At 46.7% G+C, this 21,560-nt stretch overlaps 1 protein-coding gene across 1 annotated transcript in view; it reads right to left on the bottom strand.

Annotated features, from left to right (window-relative positions):
- NHERF1 (NHERF family PDZ scaffold protein 1) overlaps nt 1–21,560 on the bottom strand; it is a 62,469-nt gene that overhangs the window by 15,731 nt on the left and 25,178 nt on the right. The window contains exons 2-3 of the mRNA XM_079967473.1: nt 5,336–5,497; nt 945–1,098 (exon numbers count right to left, since the gene is read on the bottom strand). Coding sequence (XP_079823599.1) covers nt 945–1,098; nt 5,336–5,497 — 316 coding nt within the window. The remainder of the gene's footprint in view (nt 1–944; nt 1,099–5,335; nt 5,498–21,560) is intronic.

The following is a 21,560-nucleotide window of genomic DNA, read 5'->3' as shown; positions in this document are numbered from 1 at the left end:
AGGTTAGAGGGTTTTATATGTGTGAGTGTGTGTGTGTGTGTGTGTGTGTGCGCGCACACACAGTGCCTTTGTATGCCTTCTCTGTTCTGAGATTTTGAAGCAGTATAGCAGAGATGAGGGAACCTGTCGCCCTCCAGAATTTGCTGGACTCCATCAGCCCTGACCATTTGGTGAAAGGAGCTGGAGTCTACCATCATCTGGAGCTGCACATCATTCCCGTACAAAGTCATGGTATACATTAAGATTCAGGTTCAATCACCCACCTGTACCTCTAATTAAATGCTCTCAGGTTGCAGAGAGATGAAAGATTTCCCCCACCCCATTTCCTTTCCAAATAGAGGGCACAAACAAGAAGGCAATCGTCCCCATTTGAACCTGCCCGGATGCCAGCACCTTTCTTCTGAAGCCATTCTCCAGGAATGCCGCCTTCAGAAGCTAAGAAGCTGGTGACCAGAGGAAGAGCCTTTCAAATGTAGAATCCCCCTCTTCCAGCACACTTCCCCCAGGAACAAGCCAAGACATCATTTACAAAGCCCTTTTGAATTTGCTGCAGAACAATACCATACTGACCCGCCTGCTGCTGTAATTGTGTTTTAATTCAGGTCGTATTTAATTAGTCTTTTAAAAAATGCTGCATAAAATGCCCTGGACATTTTATTTAAACAGAAAGGTGGAGATTCAAATACTGATTTTAAGTGAAATAATCCACCCCAAACTGAAGCTGCTGGCTTTTAATACATGCTAGGTCCATCTACCGTGGCATTATTGTTTGCAGACCGCTTTAATCACAGGGAAACAACTCTTGGAAAAAGCTTCTCCACCATCATGTGGCCACCCACCCCTTTGTTAAAAACCCTCAATTTCGCTATCCAAAACAACAATGAGCAGCCCTGATTAGATCACACCAATCCTTAGGCCTATTCCTGCCAGAATGGGTGCCTCACCTTTCAGATGTGCTTCAGAAGGGATGACATTGCACTTCTTGAAAAACTCGTCCGCTAAGCTATCCACCACTAGCAGCTCAGTCTCATCTCCACCAGATCTTATGGCCGAAACGACGTCCGAGTGTTGCTTGCCTTCCATGCACACCCCATTCACCTGCAAGGAATGCAATGCATTTCTGAGATTAGATAAAGCAACAGGTGGTCTGGTAGGTGGAAAGAAAAGCTGTCACCTTAGACCAGGAGTGGGCAACCTTCTTGACACTGAAGGCCATGTGCATCAGTAGGTGGGCTGTCTGGGGAAGCCTGGGACATGCGCTGGACTTGTGGTTAACAGGGTCACACACTTACACTCATGACAAATGGGGGGGGGGAGGAGAAAGAACATGCTTGGGGGTTACAGCTTCCCATGCACCACCCTACCCATCACAAACCATGCTCCCCCCAGTGCACCAGAGATATGGAGAGACAACTTGAAGGTCCTTCAAGAGTCAGACTACCCACGTGTGTTTCAGGAGAACTTGCTCATCATTTTATGGAAGAGCCCCCATAGGCTCTCAAGGGACTCACCCAGAAGACATTTTTTGAGCATGCATCCCAATTTGCTTGCTCAAAGCTTACACGGAGGTTAGACTATATCGGTCTTCATTGACTATTTGTTCAGATTTGTTTGTGGGGAGGTTATACAACAGCAAGTGTTCACCCTGATTTGGTTGCGGGGTGTTTATACGTCTTCCCGTTACGTTCATTCTAAACTTTTCACTTGCCTTCATTTTCCTAACTTCAAAAAGGTTTCTCTCTCTCTCTCTCTCTCTCTCTCTCTCTCTCTCTCTCTTTTAAAAAAGTGAATTCCTTGCACTAAGGCGACAGAGGACTTTAACCCACTTTCACTGCTCAAACCTAATTTTCCAGGATGGGCTTGAATTGCTCCCGCAAAACACTGACGGTCTGGAGGCACAGTCTGAGAACTGCAAATACCAAAAGTACAACCCAGTCACGCCTGGCTTCGCCAGGGTGTGTGGGTTGCAGGACCACGCTGTGCATTCCAGGATGGAGACAAACTCCTTCAGTGTTTAAAAACCTTTTGATAAGGACTATCAAACCAGAAAGTACGCAAACCACTCCATGATCAAAAGGGGTGCCACTAGAACAATTGAGCTTCCTGAGCACTTTGAGTAGCATACGAATCAGGAACGAAGGCGGGACCATTGATATTTGGGGCTTGGGAGAAGCTCAGCACTGGCCTGTATTAACTCTCTACCATTATCCCCATCACCAGAAGGTTCAACAAAGACGGAAATGTGGCTACAGGAGTCTGCTGCAGATTATTTTATCATTCAAAACCACAAGGCCTGAAGTTCCTATGCGATTCGAAACGTTGTATTCCAAACATTTTGACCTAGAGCATGAAGCCAACCAGAGCCACATCCTGGTTTGTTATCATTGGAGACCAGTACATTGCCATGACACAGCAGGTAGGTCGAGGGGGTGGCTGGGTTGCAGCAGCAGCAGCAGCAGCAGCAGGAACAAAGTAGATTTGCACAGAGACCAGAATACCAATTCCATGTCCACTGTGTGCAATCCTCCTTCTTGCATACTGGAACAAGTGATGTGTTGAAAGAGCAAGCTACAGTCAAGCAATGTAACTGAGATCATAGAATTGTAGTGTTGGAAGGGAACCCGAGAGTCACCTGGTCCAACCCCCTGGCAAATAGACATTATGTTATGACAACTGCAACCTAGATTTATAAGGCACCTAGCTTATATATATATATGAGTTTCTAACACTGGTTCGTGCCCTGTCAAGAAGAGGCAGTTGTTCTCCATCCTCCATGTTCATGAAGGTACCAGCCCAGGTCTCCTCCAGAGTGATGAAGCAACCCACCAATGCTCTCCCCACCATACCTGAAAGGCGGAAGCAGAAGTCGCACAACCAAGGCACCCATGCGCTTGGGCCTCATTGTGTCCGACCTCCACTGTCAGAGCCAGCAAGCCTCTGAATACCAGATCCTAGGAATCACCAGTAGGGAGAGGGGCTGCTGCGCTTAGGTCCTGCTTGCAGGCCTCCCCATAGGCAATTGGTTAGCCAATGTGAGAACAGGATGCTAGACTTGTTGGTTCCCTGTTGGCCGGAGGGTTCCCACTTTTAAAGAATTAACTGGGGTAGCAATGGATAAGACGGGAGGGGAGAACAGCCCGTCACCAATCAACAGATGGTGGGGCTGACCACATGGATATTTACCAGCCAAAACACTGTCCACACAAACTTCTGGTGTAACGTGCAATGCTGGCTTCACCCGTGGACACAGCAATGGGGCTAGGGAGGAAGCAAGATGGCCATTTAGAGCAGCAACCGGTTTGTCAGAGGGAAGAAGAATCTTCTACAAACAACACACAGACAACAGCTTTCCAGGCAGCCTCCCTGTCAGTTTGTACACAACGTCACGTGCCTGGTGTGCAGGCCTGTCATCTAGCCTGTGTGCATCTCTGGCCACACAAACCTGGCAGCTTTGCTTGTGCAATCCTGTGCTAATCGCTTCAGGGAAATCTGATTTTAATGAGGTTTTGCTGGCTTCTCTGCTAATCCCTGAACGGCTCCGGCATGAAAGATCTGGCTGTAATTGGTGCCAGGGCAACTAATACATTTGTCTTCCTCTAGTTCAGCAGTTCACAAGCCTTTTAGTGAAACGACCCAATGATGGAACTCTTATTTGTATTCAAGGCGCACCGTCTCACAACTTGATCCAAAAAACCCCACCAAAACCCTTTTCCGCCAATAGATTCTCAGCCCACTGCACTGCTTGCAATATCTCTCCTTTGCTCCTTAAAAAAAGGGCCTGTCGGTTTGGATTTGAGCCAAAACGACCAATATCCAAATACTAACAAGACCGAAGGAGACATTTTATTTGGTGCAGAGAGTGAACACTGAATGCACAATTTCTTAGTTACTTTTGACCACTCCTTCCTTCCTTCCTTCCTTCCTTCCTTCCTTCCTTCCTTCCTTCCTTTCTTCCTTCCTGTGCCTCCCCATAGAACATGTCAGATTTCATTTCATGAAATGTATATACCGCTTGATTCTAAAAACAAAACAGAGCTCCAAGTGATTTACAAAAACAAATGTGGAAGCTCCTCGGGGCAGGGACCTATTTTGTTTGGTGGTGCTTTAATTAAAATGAGAGCAGCTAGGAATCCACAAGACTCTGAGCAAGAAACATGGAACTGAAGCTGCTGCATCAGCCAGGTGGGCCCTGTTACCAGGGAAGAGAGAGAGAGTGGTGGTACCATGCTAAAATAATCCTTTTGCATCAGTCCACACTGACACACTGCTGCCCATGACTCTCCACACTCTGAAGTCCCAGAATAGTAGCTGTACAACCCCCCCCCCACCTTAATGTCAAAGTAAAGGCCTTTGAGAAAGAAACACAAGAATTACACATACCTAAGGCAGGTTAAACTGCCAAGTTACGTGCGTGGGGAAAAATGGAGGAGGGGTGCGCAGATCTGTAAAACCAGAATGGCTTTCAAGTTGGGAGATGAGAGCTGAACTCCTTGATTTTTGACGGCATTTAGGTTTAATTTAAAAAGTGGGTGTGCAGGGAGAGAAGAGAATTTGGAAAAACACTGCACTAGCTGCCCTGCTACTATCTCAACCTGGATCACAAGCTACATTTATAGCCAACTCACAAACAGCTAGGTCACTCTAATTTTGCTAATTCCCCTATGGCAACCCCTATGAAACTCCATTAGCTCTTTGGTTTGCTGAACAATTATGGAAGGAAACTCCACCGCACCACTATACAGGGAAGGTGACACGGGAGCTCTGGTTGCAATGGCCACACGTGAAAATTGAGACACATCCAGTTCCAATGTAAGAAACCATCATTTGTTGTTATGATGACCACAAACCTCTGACTCGCATGCTCCCAACTCCTCCTTTGTCTGTGAGAGGAGAAGACTGCAGAAGCTTTTGCAGTTTTCGGCAGCACCCAGAAACCAGGGAACCATGGCCTATCCACTCAAAAAAGGATAAAACCACTGCTTGACACCCTGGTTCCATTTTAACTAACCATGGTTAGAACAAACTACAATTCAGAGTTGGGACATGACACAAAGCTGTAGTTTATCCCAAAGCAGAAGTTTTCAATCTCCTCTTGTGTACTGAGGAGGAAGATAAGAGGGAAGCATGCAAGTCAGTGGCCCACCACAGTTGGCTTTTGTAGCACACCATGGTTTGTTACACCTGAACAGAGCCATATAGTTACAGGTCACAAAGGAGTGAGAAGTCACCCCAAGGATTTCAGTCATGCCAGTCTGTTTGCTAGGTGACTTATTTCCACCCCACTACAAGGGACCTTGTTTGGGGCCTGTGCACATCTCACCCCCACCCCGTATACCTCTATAATGCGGTCTTGAGGCAGGAGTCCCGAGGCTTCGGCTGGCGAATCTGGATCCACCGCTCGTACATACTGGCCCGGCTTGGCCTTGTCGCTGTGGAGGTTGAATCCATACCCATTGGGGCCCTTCTTCATCCGGCAGAGGCGAGGCCGCAACTCTTTCTAAAGGGGAGAAACACAAGAAGCATTGAGACTGCAGTTTGTGGTCATTTCTCCATCTTACTCTCAACTTCTCCATTGATCTCTTTCCAAATTGTATAGCCAGGACCACCTGGAGACAGAAATGCAGATTTTTAAAGTGTGACTTGCCATCCATAACTCTGGGTCTGCAGAGGATTACCAGTGCAGCTCTGGCTAGCTAGCCTGGCTTTTGTATCCTAGGGTCACACTGAAACCAGTGAGACCAGGAATGTTACCCTCTCTCCCCCCCCCCCCAACTGCATGATATCTAGGGCAATAGTGCCTCATACCAAATGTAAACAAGCTGTGAAAGTCTATAAATGGAAAAATGAAGGTGCTATATGTACTTTTCCCTATTTGTTTTGTAACGCAAGAAAATCTCTAATAAAAATCAGTTAAAAAAAATACTGTGCCCCTTAACTGACCTGTTTTGCCGAATACCCATACGAAACAGCAAGAGAGCTAATGCTTTAAATAATGAAACCCTGTCATTCCCCATATACATCCATATATATTTGTACAAAGGATTAGCAACCCAAACAAGAGTGTTTACTGGGAACTTTAATATCCACAACAACAGATGGTAGAAGAACACCCAACCCACCCATTATTCATTTATTTGACTCGTTGGGCACCCTGCCTCTTTGAGTGGAGATAGGAAAGCTGGGCAGTGATGGAAGAACACATCATTCACAGCCATTGCCCACACTGAGGAGGAGCTGGCACACCCAGCAGCTGGCACAACTTCACCCTCCTCAAACAAGGAAGCCAAGTCCATGACGAAGCTTCTTTGGGAAGTGGAACATCCAGTAATTGCAACATATCCCTGCAGACATACAGGGCAGAATCCACAGCCACCCTCAATCACCTCACTCTTCAATATGGTGTGCTCAAAGGACACCCATTTCTGCAACTCGTGTGGTGCCTCTCAGTTGGCCTATGATCAAATAAGCATGTCAGATGCTCCCCTCACTGCCATGTCTCTTTTTAGCAAACAGCTAGGTGGATCTACCACCTGATTCCTATGTCTGCCTATGAGCTACTGTAAAACCCATCTTCCTCCGCTGCTCATGCTGGTACAATGTTTCCCCCCAGTTATGGAGCTCTAGAAAAAGAAGGCACCCCGCCCTAATATTTAGTCTTATATTTTTATTTATTTCTTGACCGCCTTCACCCGATGATCCCAGGGCAGGATTCCGCATAAAAACACAATGTTAGAAACCAATTTAGAACAACCAGGCAGTGATCTTCCTACGCAAAGGAACAGAAAAGAAAGACTAGACTATTCTGGGGAGGAGATAAAGGAACTCTACCCGTTAAAAGTTTCCAGGTTGATGTTAGAATTTCTTCTGCAAGCCGCTTTGGTATTTTATATGAGCGAGAAACCAATGCTGCTATTCATTATCAGATTTAAGACTGTGAAAGCTCTATACTGAATACACTGTGGGAGGAGACTTTTAAGTGACTTTTTTCAAAGCTGGGAAACACATGTGGACCATCATGTCAGAAATGTGGTATAGGAGTTGAGGGCAAGCTTCAATTTAAACAGCTGCCCCTTACTCTGGAAGAGTTAAGAGGGGTGGGGGACCTGTGGACTCCTCCAGCTATTGCAAGACTTCCATCAGCTCCAGCTGACGTGGCCAATGGCCAGGTAATGAGGAGAGTCCAGCAACACCTAGAGAGCTGTCACTGGTTATTCATGCCTGTTCCAGGAATTCAAAGGATATAAGCAGATGGAGCTTCCTTTGGAATTTTCTCCTTAGGATAGATATTGACATGTGCTGAAACACCCAATTCCTCAGCCATTTACAGCACATGAACTTGTCTCAGAAGCTTTAGCCATGAGGGCACACTGACCCACAACCTTTCCAACATGTGTCCTCCACAGACTTGGCCGGGAGCGAATCTTCTCATGCATTGCTTGCCAGATGACGAAACACACAAGCATTCCTCAAATTATACTACAGCCTCTGATGCATGCTGAGGGTTTTGAACGAAACCCCAAGTTTTAAGATTTGCATTTGCCAGAACAGCTTGTTTGGTATGCAAGGAGGCAGGGTGGGTTATAGCTATGATTTAGAGCTGCAGTGTCTCTTTCCTAACCCCGTCCAAACTTTTCCTGCGAACCTACTGCTCAAGGAGGCACCCTGTGGATCCTGTTGCTGGAAGAACTCTGTTTATGATGAGTGGGTTTGGGGAAAGGGAGGGTCGGGTCATCCCCCTTCCTCCAGTGAAAGAACCCGCTTGACTTCGTTTCCCAATTATGGTTCAAATCTTAAGAAAACATTTCATCACAGAATGCATAAAGGCGAAAGTTCTGGGAAGTCTGACGTAAGGACAAATAGACAGAAAACAGAAGATCACTGCACCAACACACCACCAAGGGTAGCAAACAGAGTACAAGAATTGCACATCATCCATCAGACAGAAAGATGGAGGAATGTATTGGGGGTCCCACGTTGGCAACCATCAAGGGGGTGAGTGGAATCCTCCTAGAGATCAAAGCCTTTGTTCCTCAAAGGACCACAGAATACAGTATGCCATCGCTCCCCTCTTAATAGACCGGCTATTTTAGTTGGCAGTCACTTGCCTCTAGGGTCCCCACTTTTAAATTCCCAATGGCTCACGTGCTGTTACTTTAAATAAGAGTAAGAATCAGCTCGATAAGAGAAAATGCCCCCGGTTACAAGCACTTTTTAATGCAAGCCAAGAGCAGGGCTGGGCAATATTAGGTTTTCAACATCGCAGTGTATCACCAGCCAAACATTGTGGTTTGGCGATATACCACGATGTTGAAAAAAGCTGCGTTGGTCCTGGCCCTTGAGGCGCTGGGTGAAACTGCCACAGCTCTCACCATGGGAGCTGGGACTCTTTCACCCCAGCGCCTTGCAGGTCGGGGCCAATGCCCAAGCCCGCTGCTCAGCTGGGGGGGGGGAGGATCCCGCCTGACAGCTGAGCAAGCCAGACCACTCCCCAAGATGGAGGGAGCCCTGCAATGGAGCCTAACAGCCTCCGTTAGCAGGGCTCCTTTGTCAGTGAGCCAGTGGCAAGTCTAGGGCTCCATTGCCTGGCTGAGGTGAGGGCAGCTGTGCTCTCCTCAGCCAAGCATTTTAAAGACATGGAGGAAGGAACAAGCTGTATCAGCGCCTCACCAATGCAGCCTATTTCTCGCTCTGCACTAGGTGCTGGAGGGACTCAGGAGTGGCGGCGGTTTTAACAGCGATATACTGCTGAGTGAAACCGCCATCGCGGTTAGCCCCTCATAGCGATATATTGTTCTATTGCCCAGACCTACTCAAGAGCAGGCTTCTCTCCAAAATTCTGCCACCTTCCACAATTTTCCCTTCTGTGGAAATCTGAAGTGCCCTCCTATGCAAGAAACAGCCCTGTTTAAAATGGCCCTTGCAATGAGAATCTGGGCACTGGATATCAAACAGCTGTACTGTTTTCAGTTATGGCTGTGAAATAAACCCCTAATCCCGCCTCCCTTGCAGCTCCTTAAAAAAAAGAAGACATTCTTCTCATAACTCTCCTCCTCCTCCTCCTCCTCCCTGAACGCAAGCTCATCAGGGATGAGTTCAGAAGCCTCTTTTCTCCATATTTCCCAGGACTGGATTGCAGAGTACAACTTGCACACCATGCAGAATTGTCACCATGAATTTGTTTAGTCTATGGTTTCCAATAAAAAGGAATGAGCCTTCTATCTCTCTCCTCCTGCTTTCCTCCCCCTTTTCAGCATCACTCATTACAACTACCCAGCTCAGAAACCAGAGACACCTTTCTAGCAACTGGGGGGGGTGGAATACACTTTCATTTCTACTGTGTACTTTTTTGAAGTTTAGCTAAATTAAGGGAACGGTTTGGCAGCTGAACCAAGCTCTTCCCTTGCCTGTATGCCTCTAGCCCTCTGCCCCATGCACAAAACACATGGCTGTCGGTGCACCCTCCTTCCCTTGCTTCTGCACTCAAGACATTCTCATGTTCTGCCCTCTACTACTTCCTTAACTCAGTTTCTCACCATTGCAGGGGGCAGCCTATAAGAAAAGCACCTCATCTCCATTTAGCACCAATGCATTTTGGAAGAAATTCCAGAGGAAAAATAACCACAGATATTTGCGTTTAAGAAAATGTGTTCTGTGCCACATTCTGTCTATGCTAGTTATAGCAAGAACTTTAGCTATGCAACCAATTGTAGCTTTTTGGCATGGCCATAAGGAAAGGCCTGAAGGTTTTTATGAAGAATTGGCAGGCAGTTCCTTAAGATACCTACTCCCAGGTGCACCGTGTCCTGCTAGCACAGACATGTGTACAGTACAAAAACCCACAAAAACAGGCACATGCCGATAAATATACACCCCCCCCGAAACATTCCTCCTTTGAAATAACACCACCCCCGCCTCACAAAAACAAAACAAAACAAAACAGGCCTCTGAATATTATCCCCCCACCTACACCAGCAGCTTTCCAGAATTCTGCTACCCAATTCTATATAGTGGGTAGGTTGGCTCTAAGAGTCCAAGGGCAAAACAGTGTACGAATTTGTGTCTAAGGGTGCTAATGTGAGCATGCACACAAATAATTCTGTCAACCGACGTTCCCCTTTTATTTACAGTCTGGTCTCTCAGAGCCAAGCAGGCAAAATAATCTAAACATGCCTCATATTAAAATAAATCCAATGCAAGCAATGTATTGAAGTGCTTAGAGCAGAGGGGAGGAGCCCCCAGCCCAAATTTGGCTCAGCACAGATCTCCAAGTTGGCCCGTGGTGCTGCTTCCTCAAAACCACAGGCAGTTGCCCCAAACTTGATGTCATATGTGATGCTAGCTTCAGGCAGGTAGAGAAACAGCTGGAGCATCTGCAGAATAGAGTTCTCTGTGTGGAACACTATTACACTCTGCTTGGCCCTTGGGAAGCACAGAGCCCAGGGCTTGCAAAGCCACAGTGTTTCCCAACAGCCGAGCTGGCTGCTGGGTATTTGGGAAGCGCCATGTAAAGGCCAAGCACAGCTATTGCCTTAATGAAAAGAAAAGCAAAACTGGGGATTCCCAAAGCGACAAGGCAGATGATCCGTTTCCCAGAAGAGTTTTAGCAAATGCCAAGACAATCTCTTCTGTTTTAACACGCTTGAACTGAATAAGGCATTCCACTGCTGTGTATACCCTGCAGCTTTGAAAGAACATTCCTAAGCATATGCTTTTCCAATCAAACATTTATGGGAAGTGTAGTTTACCCCTGAGTCACAATTCTCAGCAACCCGTAACAAACAACAGCACCTAGAATTCTTTTAGGGCAAGAATGTGCTTTGGGTGTTTCAAGGCATTGGGTGCATACAGGACAATGGTCCATCTAGATCTGCATCATATACTTTAGCGTTCCTCAACCCTCCACATGCTGCCTGGACTACAGCTCCCAACTTAACTGACCATTAGCCATGCTGGTAGGAATTTGAGTCCAGCAACACCTGCAGGGCAACCAGTTAAGGAAGGCTGGTCTGCACTGACTGGCAGCAGCTCTCCAAAGTTTCAGAAAAGAGACGCCAGGGGTTGAAACAGATCCCTTCCTGCATGCAATGCATGCGCTCTACCCACGAGCTATAGCTCTACTCTTGCATGTAGTTATTTACAACAGAACCAGTTAATTCTCATCTGGGTTATGTAGGCCACAATGCCTCTGATTTTCCAAGTGAGGAACTGAGGCAAGGAGCCCATTATAGTGGGCTGGCAAAGGCCACCCAACATGCCTTTGCAAGTTGGGATTTAAATGTACACCACTGGTTTTCAGCAAGAAGACAGCCATTACTCTGCTTGACACAGGGGCCATCAATCACCTTCCCAACTTTTTCCAGCTCTGTGCCATTTTGTACAAAGCCTCAAATATTTATACATAAAAAACCCAAGCACTTAGGAAGTCACGCCCCTGACAGCGCAATTACAAATTGCACATGATCTCAATTTGCATGGGAATGCAAAGGTGAGCAATCCCTAAAAGCAGTGCTAATGGAAAAACTGAAGGATGACACTGGGCCACGGGGAGGAATGTTTACAGCTTGAACCTGGCTCTGTTTAGTCTCCATTTACTGCTTTGGAGCCATTGTTTTACGGTGAAGGAAAGCAGGCAGTCGCCAGCACTTGCAGGCATGGGGCATCTGGAGCTGGGTTATCCAAGCCAAAACCATCCATGAGCCAGCTAGCAAAAGAAACTCTGGGCAGTTTCAGACTGAAACTTCTAAGGCTAAACACATTAAACCAGAAAAACAGCTTTGTGCAGAGCTTTCAGGCTGATCTTCATTGTGGGTTCCAGTCCCATAACCCCTAGTCAGACTTGGTTACAAGCAGACTAGTGACCCAAATGGTTGACTTGCATTCACTACCATGCAATTTATTGAGGACTCTGGAATCAGATGGAATGAAAGGGATGGAAAGAAGCAGGACCTAAGGATGAAAATTTCAGCAGGGTATGTTACCTTTCCATCTTGGGAGGCAGCATCTCCTGCCCCCTTAACCCACAGAATCGTAGAACTGAAGGGTTGGAAGGGACCCCGAGAGTCATCTAGTCCAACCCTCTGCAATGCAGGAATCTCAACTAGATCATACGTGACAGGTGGCCATCCAACCTCTGCTTTGAAACCTACAAGGAAGGAGAATCTGCCACCTCTAATGGAATTCTGCTCCACTGTCAAACAGTTCTTACTGTCAAAAAGTTCTTCTTGATGCTTAGTCGGAATTTCAGATACAGCATTTAGCAGCCAGTACCTGCAGATGTGGGTGGCGCTGTGGGTTAAACCACAGAGCCTAGGGCTTGCCAATCAGAAGGTTGGCGGTTCGAATCCCCGCGATGGTCCCAGCTCCTGCCCACTTAGCAGTTCAAAAGCACGTCAAAGTGCAAGTAGATGAATAGGCACCACTCCGGTGGGAAGGTAAATGGCGTTTCCGTGCGCTGCTCTGGTTCGCCAGAAGCGGCTTAGTCATGCTGGCCACATGACCTGGAAACTGTACGCTGTCTCCCTCGGCCAGTAAAGCGAGATGAGTGCCACAACCCCAGAGTCGTCTGCGACTGGACCTAACGGTCAGTGATCCCTTTACCTTTACCTGCAGATTAAACATCCCTTTGAAACAAACAAACAAAGTATTTTTAAATGTCACTAATAGACTTGTGCAATGCCATTTTGTGCATAATGGGGGTGGGGACTTGCCCAACTCAGCATCCCACCTCCACCCAAAGTTTCTTCAGTGGAAGAATGTTAAGGAGAGCAATGCACAGTTAACTTTCCCTAGCTCACGGCTGCACCTTATGGCTAGGCTAGGCTCTGTCCAACCTGTCCTGTTCCCCTCTTACACCCAAGCACTGCATGGCACAGGCAGCTCAATCCTATCCATGAGTCACCACTGAAGTCAGTGAGACTTACTCCTGGGTAGAGGGGCTGTGGACAAAAGGTAGCCTCTCTGCACAATTCTTGCACTGTTAGTATGAAGAACTATTTGGGCAGGAATGTGCCTGCCAGCCCACACAAAGTCTACTTTATTAAAGGAAGGAAAGCAGCATAAACTTGCATTGTGGTTACTTGCTAAAGAGAGGTGGGAAGGCAGCTTCCGCCAGTGAGCAGGCTATCAGCAGCCTCAGTGCAGAACACTATGGTAATCATACCTGCCCACTTAACTTCCTGGCTGCCAATGACAGCAGAAAAGCAAAAGGGCCAATTCTTGCAACCATTGGGTTTGCGGTTGCCATCTGGCACAGATGAGGCTGCCTGCATCCTGTCCATCACCGATTACACAAAGCCACAAAGTCACATGTTCCATAATGCTTTTTAATGCACTCTACTGCAAGTTTCAGCTGTTAAACATGTTTGCACTGATGCACAAGCCTTCAGAATTTGCTCGTGCAGGGCCCACATACAAATGTCAGGCCATGGGCAGAGACCATACACACAGCTGAATTTCAAACAGAATTTTTACCTGGCCTGACATTTGTTGGCCTTAATTATCAAGTTTCTATGGAAAAACCGAAGAAAGAAACTGCCTAGCTTCTGACTTAAAGCTTAAAGGTAAAGGTAAAGGTACCCCTGCCCGTACGGGCCAGTCTTGACAGACTCTGGGGTTGTGCGCCCATCTCACTTAAGAGGCCAGGGGCCAGCGCTGTCCGGAGACACTTCCGGGTCACGTGGCCAGCGTGACATCGCTGCTCTGGCAAGCCAGAGCTGCACACGGAAACGCCGTTTACCTTCCCCGCTGGTAAGCGGTCCCTATTTATCTACTTGCACCCGGAGGTGCTTTCGAACTGCTAGGTTGGCAGGCGCTGGGACCGAGCAGCGGGAGCGCACCCCGCCGCAGGGATTCGAACCGCCGACCTTTTGATCGGCAAGTCCTAGGCGCTGAGGCTTTAACCCACAGCACCACCTGCGTCCCCGACTTAAAGCTTACTGACATGTTAATAGAATTGTCCAAGCTCTGCAGAACAGTAAGGGCAGACAATCACCACAGCCACACCCAAAGTGAAACAATCAAATCCTATTGCCTGGTTATGTTCCAGAGACTCAACTGCTAACCAGTGTTAGTACCTCAGATATATAAGCTAATTGCCAAATGGCTCCTTAAACCTAGGTTATGGTTGCCACAATGGAATATCTAGGTGTCATCCCCCCCCACCCCCAGTTGAAATATTAGTATTATTAAGAATAAGAACAATTTCATTTCTATACTGCTTTATATTTCAAAGAACAAATCTCAAAGCAGTTTACAACACATTAAAACACTGAATAAAACAATCCAGAATACAGTGGACCCTCTGGATACAAACTTAATTCTTTCCGGGGGTCCGTTCACACCCCCAAAATAATGTAAACGGAGGTGCGCTTCTGTGCACGCACGCGGTGCGATTGAGCGCTTCTGCACATGCGCGCGTGGTGAAACCCGGAAGTATACACTTCTGGGTTTGCTGTGGCCGTAACCTGAAGATTCTGTATTCAGAGGGGTACATAAGTAGAGGTACGACTGTAAAACAAATTCAAGCTACTGGGAAATTATTTCAGATCCTTCTCTAAGCGACATTTTGCTTCCCCCAGTCACCAGCCTGGCATCCAGAAATCTCTCAAGTGGTTGCAACTGGACCTATGCCAGTTGCAAAATGCGCTTGGTGCCTGGCTAATTTCTAACACTGTTCCCAACACATTCAACACTGGCTGATTTTTTAACGTTTGCTGTAATCCACACGGAGAAGGTGTTCCAAAGCCTTGGTGCAGCCCACAAAGCAGCCCTTTGTCTCTGATACCCACTTGCTTGGTCATGCAAGGACAATGGCACAGCAAACTAGGATGGCAAAGCTGATCTGAAAAGCCCTGGCAGGTTGCTATGGGGGCAAGTGGTGCTTCAGGTAACCATACCCAAGACCATTTAAAGACTTAAAGGCCAAACCTTCCATTATAAATTAAGCCCAGAAATGGACAGGTAATCAAATGAAGCCGGAACAAATCGGGCTTCCATATTTTGGGCCAAGTTACACTTCCGAACAGTTTTTAAAGGCAGCCTCACGGAGAACACATTGCATAAGTCTAGTCTGGGAGTAAACAAAACATAGATAACTAATGTCTTCAAGAAAGAACTAAGTTGTTGAATCAACCAAAGCTGATAAAAACCACCAGGGTCCAAGTGTGTGGCCCAAGCAGCACACTTGCTCCTACGAGGGCAGTACAGCCCCATCCAAAGTAGAATGAATACCACTTTTTGATACTAGCCAAAATTCCTGGCAGGGACGCAGGTGGCGCTGTGGGTTAAAGCCTCAGCGCCTAGGACTTGCCGATCGAAAGGTCAGCGGTTCGAATCCCTGCGGCGGGGTGCGCTCCCGCTGCTCGGTCCCAGCGCCTGCCAACCTAGCAGTTCGAAAGCACCTCCAGGTGCAAGTAGATAAATAGGGACCACTTACCAGCGGGAAGGTAAACGGCGTTTCCGTGTGCGGCTCTGGCTCGCCAGAGCAGCGATGTCACGCTGGCCACGTGACCCGGAAGTGTCTCCGGACAGCGCTGGCCCCTGGCCTCTTAAGTGAGATGGGCGCACAACCCCAGAGTCTGGGCAGGGGTACCTTTACCTTTACCTTTAAAATTCCTGGCAAGCCAACAGTAAGGTAAAGGTAAAGGTACCCCTGCCCATACGGGCCAGTCTTGACAGACTCTGGGGTTGTGCGCTCATCTCACTCTAGAGGCCGGGAGCCAGCGCTGTCCGCAGACACTTCCAGGTCACGTGGCCAGCGTGACGAAGCTGCTCTGGTGAGCCAGAGCCGCACACGGAAACACTGTTTACCTTCCCGCTGGTAAGCGGTCCCTATTTATCTACTTGCACCCGGAGGTGCTTTCGAACTGCTAGGTTGGCAGGCGCTGGGACCGAGCAGCGGGAGCGCACCCCGCCGCAGGGATTCGAACCGCCGACCTTTCGATCGGCAAGTCCTAGGCGCTGAGGCTTTAACCCACAGCGCCACCTGCGTCCCTTAAGCCAACAGTACTTCTCTCTTATCTGGGTTTCCTTTCATTTGATCTCTATTTGCTGGGTGCTGCTACCCTCCTGCTTTCCTATAATGCAACACGTCACCCAAAGAATGGATGACCCACTTGACCTTCCACTGCAGAGTCCACTTCGTCTTCTGTTCTTCCCTTTTTAATTCCGGGTACATATTGACTTTTGATTAAAGGGCTTCTTTGGAAAACTTGAGCTCTCCAAGAGAGACCTTGCTGACAAGGCTGATCTTTGACAAGGATTTTGAGCCAAAATAGTCATCATTGCTAGTAAAGGCACAATTCAGAGGGTTGAAAGGCTATTTTAAATCTAGATAAGCACTAACATTTCATGCACAAGAACCTTTCCTTCATTCTAGGAAACCCCATGCCTAGGATTCCCCAATGTGACACCCAGGGTTCCAGCAGACACCCCCCTCTGACACCCACAAAGGACACCTGCTACTCTCAGTTAAAAAACACTGAGAGGGATATTTTTGATTGTTTCATAGTGGATGGTCTGGTATTTCTGTGTGCTTTACTTGTTCCATAGGTATTTTGTCTGGTTTTTTGCAGGGAGAGGGTTCTGAGCATTGTCAGCTTTTCTTCTGTGAAACGGGTATTTTGTGGTGCCCCTGACAGTCCATTTTGGCTTGTAAATATTTCTTTACAGTGCTTTTTAGCATACAGTGGTACCTCTAGTTAAGAACTTAATTCGTTCCGGAGGTCCGTTCTTAACCTGAAACTGTTCTTAACCTGAAGCACCACTTTAGCTAATGGGGCCTCTTGCTGCTGCCGCGCTGCCAGAGCATGATTTGTGTTCTCACCCTGAAGCAAAGTTCTTAACCCGAGGTAATATTTCTGGGTTAGCAGAGTCTGTAACCTGAAGTTTCAGTAACCCAAGGTACCACTGTATTACATTGTTGTATTGTACTGCAATATTTTATTGCAAGCCACCCCAATAACTTATTGAAAGAAAAGAGTATTAATCACTACTGTCCAGAGTGGCTAGACATGGCTTCACCTAGCTTGAAACCACCTACTATCAAGACCCAGAAACATTTAGTGTTTCTGTCCCCATGCATACTCCCGGCTCCTCAAGCACACAGGTTAAATGCACGGAGCACACATCTCAATTGTTTGCTTGCGTCACAGCAAGGCTTATCTAGGATAGTTCTTCCTCGAACTGCATATAGGTTGTTTAGACTATCACAATCCCCTGCCAGGATGATAACCTCCTACAGCTCCTCCTTTCTATTGTTCATTAATGAGTTGTACTCATTATGCTATCAGACGAGTCATAAGCAATCCCTTTTTCAATACTATTTGCACCTGCAAATGTTCTGGGGTTGTCACACTGCTTCATTTCCTGTCAGGGCATTTCTTCTGCTGAAATCCTGCAACTTTTTCCTCACACCACAAATGTTCTGAGTGTTTCTCATCTCACTTTTGTTGAGCTACACACAGCCCCTCTAATGCAGCAGCACTGGGGGGAAAGCATAGCAGAACTAAGAAGGCAGAACGAACCCACCTTAAATGCACCATTATGTTGTGCCGAGAACATGCTGCAGAATGCACAAGCTCAATAAAACAACGCTCTGAGGGAAACGGCGTTGGCTCCTCGCCTTGTGGCACTAATCTCACTAGGATAACGCGGCTCTCTTGAGTGATGCAAAGGGACAAGAGAATGGCTGAGCCAGACAAGTCCCTACAGAAAACGGGATCTCCGGCACAAGGACTCCGTTCTCTCTGCTGTGCAGTCACGTGACTTTTGAGAGAGGGATTCAGGCACGCTGGCTCAGTTTCAGGCCTTGGGCCTAACTCCACCTTCAGTCTTCAATAGCGACAATAACTTTAGAGCATGGGGAGGGAGCTCAACATTCAAAAGCTCCACTTCATTGCCAAGCCAGATGTTCCTGCTTTCAAGATGTTAGTGTTTCCTCTGTAACCAGCCTCCTCCCCCCCCCCCTCAAACACACAAAGTCTCAGCAGTCTCTGTGCCTTTTGGGGGTTTAATCCAAAAACCTGATTTATTCCCCTGTGTTTATAAGGGGAAACTGAAATTAATAACAGAATTGTTTAACCTGGATGGTTAAGTCCAGTCAAAGGCGACTATGGGGTTGCGGCGCTCATCTCGCTTTCAGGCTGAGGGAGCCAGTGTTTGTCCATCGACAGCTTTCCGGATCATTTGGCCAGCATGACTAAACCGCTTCTGGCGCAATGGGACACCATGATGGAAACCAGAGTGCACAGAAACACCATTTACTTTCTTGTCACAGCAGTACCTATGTATCTACGTGCACTGGTGTGCTTTCGAACTGCTAGGGACAGAGCAACGGGAGCTCACTCTGTCTTGGGGATTCGAACCGCCAACCTTCTGATCGGCAAGCCCAAGAGGGGGTTGGACTAGATGATCCTCAGGGTCCCTTCTAACTCTACAGTTCTATGCTTCTATGAATAAGCACCAGGATTGGGAAGCACCGGGGCCACAGATATTTTAAAGCTAAGCCTCTCAAACCTGCAGTATTCATAATTTACTAAGTACACACTAAACCAAGAATCTAACCTTGTGAGTGCAGCTTTAACACACCCTGTGAACACAGCTCAGGCGAATAAGCCCAATGAGATGTTATTTATACAGAACATTCTGAATTAAGACAATGGAAACCTACCACTCACACCCTCATACATTTCGTGTCCTTGATCAGAAAGTAAGAACTAACCTGCTCCAGCTTAAATTGTTTATTCAACCACCCTGGGACCCGTGCCAAGCTTTGCAAACACCCAATGCAAGGAGAACTACTTTTGTTAACAGGAATAGAGCTGCTCAAATCTGCTGTATGGCTTCCCACAGGTGGCTGTGCATGAGATAAGGAGGGAAAAGGCAGACAAACAGGAGGAACAGATACAAGAGACTGGATCCTTCTGAAGGATCAAAGAGCTGCAACATCTGTCCAAGGAGAGCAGTCAAAAAAGACAGCAGTCACCTTGCTTTATCCAAAATAATTCACAGATGAATCCAAGGAAGCAGTTACTTAAGCCGCCATTTTACATTTCCCATCATGTATATTGACAGAGTCAGAATAGGTTACTGTGGGAAATAGCGATCTAGCACAGGGCTGATGATGGCCGGCCAAGCACACATGTCAGAAGGTGTTAATGGCAGGCCAGCTTATCCTCTCGGTTGTACTTTCATGTCAGAATGTGCCCTCTTTGTAAACACACAGTCAGAGGTGAAGCTGTTGATTTGAGATAACTCTCAGTTACCTAGCCTCTCTGATGACCCTGGGACTCCTTATCATGTAAGCAGGCTCAGGAAAGTGCTTATGTGGAAGTATCACTTTCATTGTGTAGAACTGGGGATCAGTTACACACAGACCACAATAGGGAACAAAGCGAGATGTTTCAGGCTGCATCCATGCTGGGGCTCTGACGTTTAAAAACATACGGAAATGTAAAGGTTGCAACTCTACCATGTCAAGACGATAGTATTTAGCACGGGGGGGGGGAGCCCTAATCAAGAGAAATGAAGCCCCTAAAATGCCTCTCCTCTTCTAGGCTGTGCACTGACTCAGGAGTGATATTTTGATTTTTTTTAAAAAATGTGGAAGCATAAAGCATGCTAATTATGTAACTGCATGCAGATGCATTCAGATTTCCAGCATTTATTCCAGTTACAGAATATGTATTTCTTGGCACAGACTCTGCAATGCTTTTAGTATAGAAATTTAACTACATTATTGTGAAAACTAAAACAGCTCAGTCAATAGAACACAATACTCTTTAATCTCAGGGTTGTGGGTTCAAGCCCCACACTGGGGGCATTGCAGGGGGTTGGACTGGATGACCCTTGTGGTCCCTTCAAACTCTACAATTCTATGATTCTGTAAGCATGGTGACTCAATCTGTGCCTTTGGGCAATATCCAAAAAAGACAAGCGGCCAGCAGGCAGTCAGATAAAACTTAGCTTTTAACGCCAAGTCATTGTGTTAGATCACTCAAGCCTGTTCAAGATTTCCACCAGGCACATCTGCTGGGAAACACTTTTCAGTTCCCCACCTGTACTTTTTAATCCCAGGTGAAGAAGACCAGGAATGTTTAAGACTTTTCCAAGGGAAGAGTTCAATGTCCTCCATTCTCTCTGATCCCTGTTTTCAAAGGCAGGGAGGAAGTCAGTAGTAAATGCATTCTCTTCTCCACCCATCCCCTGCTATTTTTCACCCACACTGGAATCTCACCAACTGCAGACCAGACAAATATGCCATTTAAATACTAGGAGGAAAGATTAAGGGACTCAGGAAGTTGGCTGGTTGGCAGGGGTGAGGAGGTCAGTAGAGCTTGAGGCACAATGGCAGGTGAGGAGGTTTCAGGTCAGGATGCTACATGAGTTGCTATTAAGTGCAGAGAAAGAAGTGTGTGGGATGCGCTTAAGAAACTCACAACAACCTATTGCATCAACTGCAGGAATGCAAAAGCCGAGCTACAGAAAGCTAGCAACTAACTTGCTCCTCCAAACTTCTCAAACAAAGACAGGCTCTTCTCACCGTACAAATTTACATAAAGCAGCTAGAGTTGGTACCAAAGTACAGGTAAGCCTCAGCATCCTGCTAACAGGCCTGTTCTCCTGTTGCAACAGCTGTGCTCTCTGTTTTGCCCAGTCACCAGAAATTTAGCTAAACACTGTCATGCCATGCAAATAAAGCTACTGGTTCTTTTGAGGCCACAACAATATTTGAGGCCGCAACAAAGCTGAAGGGCTAAATTTGCTTGCTGAGGAACATGTTGTTCTGTGTGCTCCCTTTGAAAACTTATATTGTGATACGATTTAGCCAACTCCTCCATGGTCAATTTGTCAAAGGTGTGAAAGACACACAATTCTCTGCTAATAAAGGCTGGGAAGCCCTCAAGGGTTTTGAAGGCAGATCATTGAGTAAGAACAACCTGACCCAGCTGGGGAGCTTTTACAAAGCAGCAATGATCACCCTGGATTTTATGGGGAACAATACACAGCTTGGTTGAAAACAAGAGGATCAGAGTAGATATATTAAGTGTTTCTTAGTGAGGAAGCAGCCACCTTGAGCCAGGCACTGTTTCTTCTGAAGTTGCTATAAATAAACTAAACTCCAGGCCCCATCTGGGAGCCACACAGAACTTCGTGCAGGTTATCAGGATACTATAAAAATTTTTTTATATATAAGCAGCAGATAAAAGCCATAAAAAAGCATATTGAAATAATGAGTTAAGACAAGTGATTTTAAGGGATATTCATTATATAAACATATATTCATTATGTTCATTATCTGGTCTAAAATGAAATCTGAGTTTAGTATAAATATGCTAAATCCAACATTTCTCTTAAAACTGAATTCAGGATCCTCTAACAAAAGGCTTACCAAACCTTTTGGACCAGCGGGCACATTTTGAAATACTGTGGGTGCCAGTCGCAAAATGGCTGCCATGAAGTGGGTGCATATTTGTATTTTCATACTAGGAAAGTTTAAACCTACTGAATTTCTGCCTACCATGGAGCTCTTAAATACAGCGGTACCTCGATTATGCTTCAGG

Source organism: Podarcis cretensis, assembly GCF_951804945.1.
Source record: "Podarcis cretensis genome assembly, chromosome: 2".
In the NCBI taxonomy this organism is placed as follows: domain Eukaryota; kingdom Metazoa; phylum Chordata; class Lepidosauria; order Squamata; family Lacertidae; genus Podarcis; species Podarcis cretensis.
This window is presented reverse-complemented; position numbering and strand designations above follow the sequence as displayed.